Source organism: Pholcus phalangioides, unplaced genomic scaffold (genome assembly GCF_987345545.1).
Source record: "Pholcus phalangioides strain wild (caught in Gottingen) unplaced genomic scaffold, Ppha-v1.0 ptg000013l_1, whole genome shotgun sequence".
Lineage (NCBI taxonomy): Eukaryota > Metazoa > Arthropoda > Arachnida > Araneae > Pholcidae > Pholcus > Pholcus phalangioides.
The window spans coordinates 37,870,077-37,880,682 of record NW_028301606.1 but is presented as its reverse complement, the minus strand read 5'-3'; the positions used below and the strand labels follow the sequence as shown (position 1 = coordinate 37,880,682).

Below are 10,606 nucleotides of genomic sequence, written 5' to 3'. Positions count from 1 at the left end.
AATTATGCTGGAGAAAATTCAGTGCCAGGAATCGAAGTAAACAACTCCACATGCCACTGCATCCTGGAGAAAAAAAACTCGAGGTAAGGACGCACTGTTTACGTTTTCAGCGCCATTTGTTTACTAATTTGCTGGAAATAGTGAATAATCGCGAAATCAGAGGCGATGAGTTTCAACAGGACACCCCCGTTTCGATCGCCGATGAGCTCGGATTTCAGATCGCCTCATCAGTACCGTAACGCATCCCCGAGATTCGCGGGAAGTCCTCAGAACTATCAGACACCCCAATCTTACCATTACCAACCTTATCCTTACCAGAGCACTCCGGGCCGTTTCAAAAATTCGGGTGGTGCAGGAAGTCCGAGGCAGTGGAATAACAACAGATCGTTCGGTAATAACAGCTCCAGCCCCGGATCGTACCGATCCGATAGATCTTATAACAGCCCATATAACACGTCGAACAGGAGCCAGGTATGTAGCCATCCATTCCGAGTGATTGTAGAAGGAGTAGCTTTGCCTTCTCTTATTTCAAGCCATGAAGCCTTGAATTAAGCTTTAACTGTTCCTTTCACGTGTTTGTGCTAGGTTACGAGTATTCATGTTTCAATATTGACAAATATCATTTAATGTATAATTCCAATCCACGTGATTTTAAAAGTGTTGAAGTGTTAATGTTGCAATGCTGAGATCGGTGCAAAATTTAGTGTTGAGAGAGTTAGTAATTTTTTTGCGTGAATAGTTGTTAATTAGTGCTGAAATTATAGAATAGCTGCACAACTCTTGGTTAGGCAATATTCTCAACCTGCATCCTTCTTGTTAATCTGTTTGACGATATATTTGGTCAACAACATTCTGGGCAATCCAAAAAAATACTTGAAACGCTCATTCAATGAAAAACAATCATTTTTAAATACCACAGCCTGGTCACTTTTTATCGCCAGACCCGATCTAGCGCTATTTGCTAGAGTTACCAGCTGAATGATGAGAATACCAAATAACAGTTCAAAATATGCTGGAGAGGATTTTGTCGGCTGCATATTGATATTTTGATGTAGTCGAAAACTTGGTGACAAAAAAGAACGCCGCTGTACATTTGGAATTAATCTGATCCATAATCTTGCTAATTTTGGGAAAGGCTGATGTAGTCGCCAGCATTGTTTTTACTTTAAAAATATTGCTATTCTTGTTTTACCCATATTTCAACCAACATCTTTCTTGTTGACTAAATATATCGCTAAATTGAGGTTAACGCTATTCTCGATGGTTGCAAATGCATACCGTTGATATACAGAGCAATACTTGGCTTAGTCCCAGGATAAGAAAACCCAAATTCATATGGTCTATAGACTTAATCGTGCCGATCACTATGCTAACTTGCCAAATGGATGATGTAGTTGCCAGCATTCTTTTCATTTCTGAAACATTATCCCTTTTTTGCCGTTTTCCTAAGGGGCTATTTAGCTAGCATAAGAGCCCCTTATCGAATGTTCTTGGTCATATAATCAATTTTCATCTATTTTTAAACATGTTTCAAATGGAACAAAATATATGTAATGAAATCTGAAAATTTTTAATTCTCAGACTCCAATTTAACAATCACATACAGAAAATTTTAGATGCCAATACAACCTTACTAAATGATGACCTGGTATGTGGAATTTGTCTAGACCTACACAGTGTGTAAGTACTCTTGCCTATCAGAAGAATGAAAATAATTTTGGCCACCACATCACCCGTAGTCATCTTTCGCTCCCCCTCCCTTTTTTTGCCTTGTTTCAATCAGTTGTCATATAATAAATCTTGAGCCATTTTAAAGCAAGAGATGTGATGCGATAATTTTAATTAAATCTTATCCACAATGTTCTTGGTCATATAATCACTTGTGCATTATAAAACACTTACACACATTTTTATACAAGATGATTGTGACAACTAAATTGCAGCTGCTGAAAATTTTCTATCGGCAAATCATTAGTAGTACCTATATGCTTTGAGTGTGCGAAAAAATATTTAACATGGGACTTGACAAATACCAGATCGTTATTGCTGTCTAAAATTTTTCTATGTGCGATTATTAAATCAGAGTCTGAGGACAACATAAAAGTTTCAATATTTATTTAAGCATATCTGCCAACATCAGAAATGTCAAGCATTGGGAAACCCTCCAGAAAATTTTGATGACTGACGCCTAATGTTTTCTCGATTTTTCAAACCGTAGCTTAACAGTTGTAATATAACTATGCAGCATGAGTGTATGAATAATACTTACTCCTTAATCACATAAAACTTGATGTCTTGCCATATATAATAGTGATTGCTTAATCGTAGCTTTATAAGTGCCCGAACTTACATTTGTGTACTTCATGCAACCATTCTACTTGTAATTTTCTTGAAAAGGTTTATCTCTCTCTCTGTATACCAACATGGAAAATTCTGAATTTTTCTGTATCTCAATGTAATTTTTTTCATATAGCAATGGAGCTTTCGTAATAAAAGTCAAGGTTCGAGTGATTTCAATACTGCCAGCTCAGATGATATCCAGCAATACATACACCCCTCTATGATGGAAGATCCGTGGAAGGATCTGATGGTAAAATTGGAGAACCAGACCACAAAGAAAGGTAGTGACAAATGAGATTATGGCCACCATGAATTCCCAAATAGAACAGAGCCCAGCTGAAACTATCTCTGATGACAGAGAGAGAGATTGAAGCCGAAAAAACTAGCCTTCCCTCTCAGAAAAACCAGAGACTTTGCTGTGGATGAACCATAGCCGGTTGTGATAATCACCCTGCAACGAGTTTCAGCATCCACGAGCAACATGGGGGAATCGAGATAGTTATCAGATGATGATGATCACCACAGTAAGCAGGACTGTCTTGCAAATTCTGAAATCGGCTCTCCATGTTTATGATTGAATTCAAAAAGACCGAACATGCAAAATGGGATTAATGTTATGACAAAATAAATGTTTTGTTTAGACTATTCTGTTCTTTATTCACATGCAAATTTAAATCTCAAAAATTGATTAATTTTTGGGTTAGTCAAGAAAACAGTTTGGTGTAGACTAAGGCTTGACAAATGCTAAGTCGCTAATAAAATTGGTGTGCCATGGTGACTAAAAAATTATTACTAGACTTTGTCTCTAAAATTTTCTGCATATAATTACTAGGCTGGACAAAAGAAATACAAATGGCTACTTAAATATTTGACTGGTGCCCAGATTCTTTTTTTTTTCTCAATTCATCAACCATTAGCAGTCTGACTGAATTGGTTGGATTCAAGTTGTATAAAGCTACCAAACTAATAGCTTCAACTCATGGGCACAGCTCTGTGCATCTAGAAAACCTCCATGATAATGAGATCTATTTGTCAAGCTCTGGTGCAGTCAAATTAAACTGAACTGTACAATTTTTATTTAAAAATGCACGCAAGCTTGATTGATAAACATTTGATATAATACAAATATAGCGCCACAACAGGCAAAATGCCCAACGAGGTGGCTGAGAAAAAGATGCCCATAAAAATAATTATCAGTGACCATTATTTCTATTACGCATATTTATATATTTTGATCTGTGCATGAGATAAAGGTGAAAACATCTCATTTTCTAATACAAGAAAATCAAAAAAATACCAGTTTTTTCTTAAAGTTGAAGTCCTAAAATCAAGGTGCATTTCAGATGAAAATACATGCCTTTGCAGGGTTTAAGCTAGATAAAAAAATTCCTTTTGCAAAAAAGCGAAAATGGGAGAAAAAGCTTTAGCGAAATGCTGCAATGTTAATAATTGATGGTTGGATGTTTACTCGTTTCGTACCTCCTGTACGCATTGTTGCAAAAGTGGCTACCACTTTTGCATTTTGCGAAAAATGCAACTGTAGCTTAAACCATGAGCCTTTGTTATATCTAGAGAGTGGGAATTAGGGAGGTTTTTGCGGGATCGAGATTCCGTACAAAAACAAATATATTCTTCCCCTTTGCAAAATGTGACAACGCCAAGTGACCAATCATTGCCAACCAGTAGGTTAAATCACCTGTCATTACTACTCTGAAATCGAATCTCACCAGTGGGACATACAGTCAAAGCAGATACGAATCATCTAGTGAATTTGGGATGCTGAAAGGCCTAACTGACACTAACTATTCAGCAAATTTTCTTTCCCTGGAAAATAAAATACTTTTTATTTCATCCCCCCCCCCCCCCCCCCCGAGTAAATTCTGTGGGAATAACTTTTTCATGACCACTGGCAAAATTTAGGAGATGTAAGAATTTTTTGGAAGATGGGAGTAGAAATCCGGGAGACTTAACAGTTACAACTTATTATGTACAAGATTCCCATAGATAACTCAAAATTCACACATTTCCTCATTTAAATTTTATAGAAATAAAATACTGCATCACCAAAGGATTCCTCAAATGTACATATTTGATCAAAATCATTCTTACTCTGCAAAAAAAATTTCTAGCAGAGAGTAACAGTGATTTCCATAAAATACAGAATCAGTTCAGGGTGAAAGTGTGTAATATGTATTTAAATTGATCGAAATGTGAAAGCATAAACGTGACAAAAAAATTTAATTCATAAATTTGATCTGTTTCCCACCTATTTGACAAACATGTTTAATATTTAACCCAAAAAAATTGCAGTTTTGTTAAAACTTAATTCAGTTTTTAAGAGGATTATTACAAGCTTATTCTTATTATCCTTATTCATGCACTGCAACGTGGTGCATATGTATATGAAAGAAATTATTTCTTTCCTATCAAAAAGTCACATTTCTAGGTGAAGAAATCAAATAACATATACAATATGTATAGATACATAGATAAGAGCCTAAATATATTTGCTTGAGCAGTATGAAAAGTTTTTCATTTTAAAATTTTGTGCACTCTGAAATTGGAAGGATTGAAATGTGCACTGAAAAATTACAATCGCACCTTTCTGCCTTACAAAAAAGAACACAGTAGGATCTACATTAGCAAGAAGTTCTGGATAGAAAAGTTTCTTGAATCTGGAACGCTCACCGTTTCAAAATTTTAAAAATCAAATTACAGAAATTAAATATTTGTAGGAAGATGTGTGGCATAATATACTTATGGTTTTTAAATGCAACAGATATTTTTCCATGGAACGTCCAACATGTTATTATTGCTTACAATTCTTTATTGGCAATCAAAAGGGTATTCATCCACAGAGTAGATTATTATTTCATCTCAAAATGTTTTTTCTTTGAATGTCTATATCGTATTACAATGGAAAATTTCCATCATTTGCAGTCAAGAACCACGTTTTGAAGTGATGTTTTTCCTGCTTGATTTAGAATAAATATTAGGGTGTGAAAGACCTTATATTGAACTGATCAATTCATCTAGACTCGTACTCTATTGAACTTGAATTGATTTTCCAAACTTCACCTAATGAGAAAAGTCTACTCTTTCAATTTCAGTCTTAAACAGGAAACAATTAAAAAAAATATGTTTTGAGTGGATTCATATATCGACTGAACTCTTTTGGATTTCGACATCTGTTATTTGATTCGACACATATGACTGTGCAGCATATGCAGTTGAATAAAAGCACTGAATCTATTAAAATTAATTCATACTATTCAGTAGTGCTCAACAAATCAAAAAATATTCAGATGCCTGGCATAGATTTTTGATCAAGAAAAAGACACCTGAATAATTTTTTTTTTTACTTTTCTGGGACAATAACTCCTTCATACGTTGAATAATGCAATGAAATTGGAAAATTGTGTGTCACTCTTAAATAATTTCACTTAATTTAACAACCACATATAGAATATTTTAGCAATATTCATTTTCTAGACACCATGGTGATGATGCCAGGGATTTTTCAAGCCTGGATTTTCAGCGTGTAGCGAACTCTATATTGAACAAATGGATGTGATGCCTTTTTTTATGCATATGTTATGTTCCTACTTAAAATATACCATCTTCACTAAGCAGCCAGCCCCTTCCCACATTGTCCAAACCTCATACACTAGTAAATTTACTAGGTGGCTGGTCATTCGCGAAGGTGCTGGACTTATTACATAGAATCATTCAGAAATAAATATTCACGATTATATCATCCAAGAAAAAAAAATTCAACTATAAAAAACTTATTTTAAGAAAAAATTTATAATTTATTGTGTAAATACGAGAACCTCTCAGGCACTTAAAAAAAAACATCCATGCTTTCGTATGAATTTCATAGCTCCATATTCGATTCATATTTTTATGTATAAAGAAACATGAAAATATTGTTTACTTTACGATTGCAGTGGTTTATTGTTTTGACAATCTTTCAAGTAAAAGTCCATCTTTCAAGGAATCTGTTATCCTTTGTTAAATAAACGTCATTGAAATTCATCAGGGGTATATAACAAGTCAATACTTAACACTGGTTGCTAATTTTTTTTCTTCTCAAAAATGAAAGAAATATGTTTAAAAAAAATAGTTGAAATCACCACTGTCATCATAAATATTTGTTCTCTTACAGTTTTGAACTTTTCACATCTACTTACATTTCTGAATATGGAAAAAATTTATATATCTTGGTATTACGCATAGAACTAGGACTGCAACACCTTGTCATCTTTTCTCATCTGAAAATCAAAAAAATATTGCTTTCAAAATTTTTTAACAAAGGTGATAAATGAGAAAACAAATTTTGAGGTATAGTGTGTAACTATGAATGTATGTTTTGAAACATGAATTGAAACTTCGGTGAGAGTAGTATTGCAAATGATAACCAGTCTACCATTTAAGTCTCCGCAGATAGTGGGTACAGCTTTAATATGATACTTACACAATATGAAAATTCAAGCACTTGCCATCTTTATTTTAAAATATGGAAGGCAGATGGCAATGTCAGTGAGAAGTCAAAACAAGCACAACTCTGAACACAATCCAGATCGTGTGATTCATTGGGAATTCTGTACAGGAATGTGTACGAGGTGCATGTACAGTTAAATAGTAGCAAGTATGATATCTCCACTCAGATATCTCAACATTTAAGAGGTTGTTGTGTGTAAAGTCAGAATGTGTATATCAACTTGAAGAAGAGCTTCAACTTATAAGGGGCTTTGAGATAACAAAGGAATATTGAAGGAAACTGAAAAAACTTTGCAGTTGAGGAAAGTCTCAGTTATAATGCCTCGGCCCCGTGTCCCCACCCATGTGTGCAGTGTAACAAATAGGCTACAATATTACAAATTATTTGGAGAGGAAACACAGCCTTCTGAACAGAAAAATCAATTGCTATATTTATGAGATCTACTACTTTATATAACCTTACAAGTACCTCGTAAACACTCCTCTGGGGATTTTGTAATGAATTGGTACATACAGGAATGTATTGTGTATGTGTATAAGCATGTCTATTTGGCATTTAGGTTGTCAGAGTCATGCTAGCTTAGTATTATACTCGTGCTGACATCTGTCTTCCATGTTTTAAAATAAAAATGGCAAAAGCCTGAATTTTTCATTACTACGCAATTATGTTGAATACTGCACCTACTAACCTTTGTTCAATAAAATGACAAACATTATAAAACAATTTTCCAATGAATAAATTACTAATCAAATTTACATTTGCAAAAAAACTATGTTCAGAAATACTCATTAGCATAATCATTTCAATTTTGACATATATGCTGTTGTTTGTCATGAGCATACGAAAAATACAGGGATTTTGTAACAAATGATGAAAATAAAAATCAGTAATTCAGTGCTTCATTTAGAAACTTATTTCATCTTCAAATATGAATAGTGTCATCTGGCAACATATCATTTCATCATCCAAGTAAAACATTTCATAATCCTCAATGATAACAGATAAATTATCATTATAAACATATCGTTTTTTACAATTTACATTGCATTGCTTTTACATGACCTTTATAATAAGAAATGCATGATTATGATTAAATAAGATGAGAACATGAATATTTCCAAGCACAAAATAAATTCTCAGAAAAAAAAATTTATTAAAAACATATTTTGTCCAATAAGTTACTTGAATGCATGAATTTGTTGATTTTTAGCTGTCAAAATCCACAGATCAAGCTCCTTAAGACAATAAATGGGTTATCGACTCCTAAAATTTTTATTACAACCAGAATCATGAGAAGAGATCAACACAATTTATATAAAGAAAAAATGTTGTTAAGAATACTGCTACATGTCCTCATTAGCAGATATTCGCACTGGTTAAATTTTATGGATTTGTAAAAAAAAAAGTGATTTAGGTATTGATCAGTTATCAATTTACAACAGTACCTCACACTTAGTTTTCCAACCAAATTTTCTATCTTAATGCAAATGCTGTTTTATGTAAAAAAGCATATAATTGTTGCTCTAAACAAGTTATAGCAGGAATTTCAAATTAAGTGCGTAATTGTCCGTTTTAGCATCCGGAAATTTTTTCCCTTCTTCAACTCTTATATTGCGAGTCTAATTATATATATATATATGCCATCGTTTCCTCACACGTGCCCCATCTATGCTACTTTAAAATTGAAATTCAAAGCATATTTGTAGCATGGATACCAGCACTAAGCGCGCACCAGCTAATTTTAATCAACGAACATCACATTGCCCACCATTCAATACGTTCTTTTTTTTCTGACACGTACTTATTAGCTTCTTTAAATGAAATTTTTAAACTCCATATATGTTTAATTAAATCGCGTAGTTCAAGCCACGAATCATTATGGACAGCCGGATCGGATGTCACAATCACGGAGATTGTTTTGTAAACAAACATCAGCGCCATCTACTACCAGTTTGTAGTTGTAGTAGTCGATCACGACGAAAACAAAAAAAAAAACTAAAAACAGCTTACAGAATTCAAAAATTCTTTACCAAAGAAACAGATCTTAATTTTCACAAATTTAATCATTCACGCTATTAATTTTTAATCTCCGTTTTGTTGTGTGCAGATACATTCGATTACCCAACTTCAAGCGCACGTTTATCAAAGATGATTGATGTGACCTTTTACTTTTGACTGCATTGCACAAATACGAACGCGTAACATCGGAAAAATATTGGCACTATTTGTAATTCGAAATTTTAAATTGATTTTAACGGCTCTTATCCTTTATCTTATAGCATTTGTGAAAGTTCGCTGATTGCTACAGGTTACAGTGATAGAAGAAAACCATAATCGTTCAACGGGAAAATTTGAGCCGCACGGGAAAGACGTAACACCACCACTCCCCCGCAACATTATCAGTCTCTCTCATTTGTTTTTTAGGTAAAAAAATAAAACACAAACAAGCACTGAACCATACAAATGAAAAACATGGCCATGGTAGCATCAACACGAATTTGCAAGAACTAAAATTGGCAGATACGTTCATTGCTGAACTTAAAATTCCTCATAAGTTACAAATACACATACACGCATTAAATGTAGAAAGGAGAGAGGACACGAGAGAAAAAAATATTTTCGAAAATTATATTTCATAAAGGCACAAATAAAAAAAAAATCTTTCTGAACGGCTTTCGTAAGTAATATACGTACAATCATACAGGTTGGTGGTTATCAAAGCGGGTGATATTGACCTATAGGGGTACTGGGACTGTCCCGGAAGGGGGGGGGGTGAATTACAATCAAATTTGCGATTCTTTCTTACAGATTGGACGGCGGGGGAAAAAATACCTGAGGAGTGCGGGGAACTATTATAGGAGCATTCCATACCTAAGAAATTAATTCCTCTTCATCAAGGGCAGAGATACGGGGGGGGGGGCAGGACCGGAACTAGATGCTCAGTCAGCTGGGGCTAGCACACATTTTGGCACTCCCGTAATTTTGAAGGGAAGTTTAAAGTGTGAAATTTTCACCCCACCTGCTCCCCTTCCCCAGTTGCGGCTTTGCATGGACGGCAATGTCCCCCCCCCCCCCCCCCAGCGTCAACGACGGAGCTGACTGATCTAATGCGTATACCAATATAAAAATTGGTATCATCGTGCCCCCCCCCCCCCATAATCTTTCAAGTCTATTCCGCCTACGTTCTCCTTGACCATCGAAAGAAAGGGGAAGAGACAGACCCCAGAACCCCACATTCTGGACAATTTTTTGCTGTCTATCTGAATAGGATTTCTCAAGGGGCTCACCACAGATTTCTATAGTGAAAAACAAAAATAGATTCGGAGGAACATTCAACTTTTCCCTTATCAGTTCCGGCTCCACATGCGGGGATTATGATGCAGACGGACGGATCTCTGTGAGCTCCAATCTGGAGGCCGGTAATCTACTTCAAATTTTCTAAAAACATCTTACTGTATAGTTAATAAAAAATCGATATAAGGATTCCACTCGAGCATTCGTGCGGAAGGAGAAGTTACTGTTTCCCAGAGGACAAAATACTTATGATCCTTAGTTCACAGAGCTTATCAGCAAGAAAGAATTCAATCTTTTAAGTCATTGTGAAAATTCTTCAAACTCTGAGGGATTAGGAATCGTTTGCAAATGAAGGCGTTCAGTACGATAACGTTCAAATTAGCTTTAGCTCATAAATACACAAAAGTTGCTTCAAATACCAGTCAATCCACAACATTTTTTTTCATAATTTCAAGATTTTAGATTCAT

The 10,606-nt window shown here is 34.7% G+C and overlaps 2 protein-coding genes across 2 annotated transcripts in view; one reads left to right on the top strand and one right to left on the bottom strand.

Annotated features, from left to right (window-relative positions):
* Positions 1 to 70: 70 nt before the first annotated feature.
* LOC149079076 (uncharacterized) lies at positions 71 to 2,983 on the top strand. Its single transcript, XM_089241363.1, has 2 exons — positions 71 to 471; positions 2,474 to 2,983. Exons 1-2 carry the CDS (start codon positions 166 to 168, stop codon positions 2,633 to 2,635), a joined length of 468 nt encoding a protein of 155 aa, XP_089097489.1. The 5' UTR covers positions 71 to 165; the 3' UTR covers positions 2,636 to 2,983.
* Positions 2,984 to 6,135: 3,152 nt separating this feature from the next.
* Positions 6,136 to 10,606, bottom strand: part of Cdk12 (Cyclin-dependent kinase 12) — a 51,810-nt gene continuing 47,339 nt past the window's right edge. Inside the window, exon 14 of the mRNA XM_089241360.1 lies at positions 6,136 to 6,614. Within this exon, the coding sequence (XP_089097486.1) occupies positions 6,601 to 6,614 (14 nt within the window). The 3' untranslated portion in view covers positions 6,136 to 6,600. The remainder of the gene's footprint in view (positions 6,615 to 10,606) is intronic.

Coding starts and splice junctions, on each gene's coding strand:
- LOC149079076 (XM_089241363.1), top strand. CDS start 166: ATGAGTTTCAACAGGACACCCCCGTTTCGATCGCCGATGAGCTCGGAT. Junction 472..2,473: donor ACACGTCGAACAGGAGCCAG/GTATGTAGCCAT, acceptor TTTTTCATATAG/CAATGGAGCTTTCGTAATAA.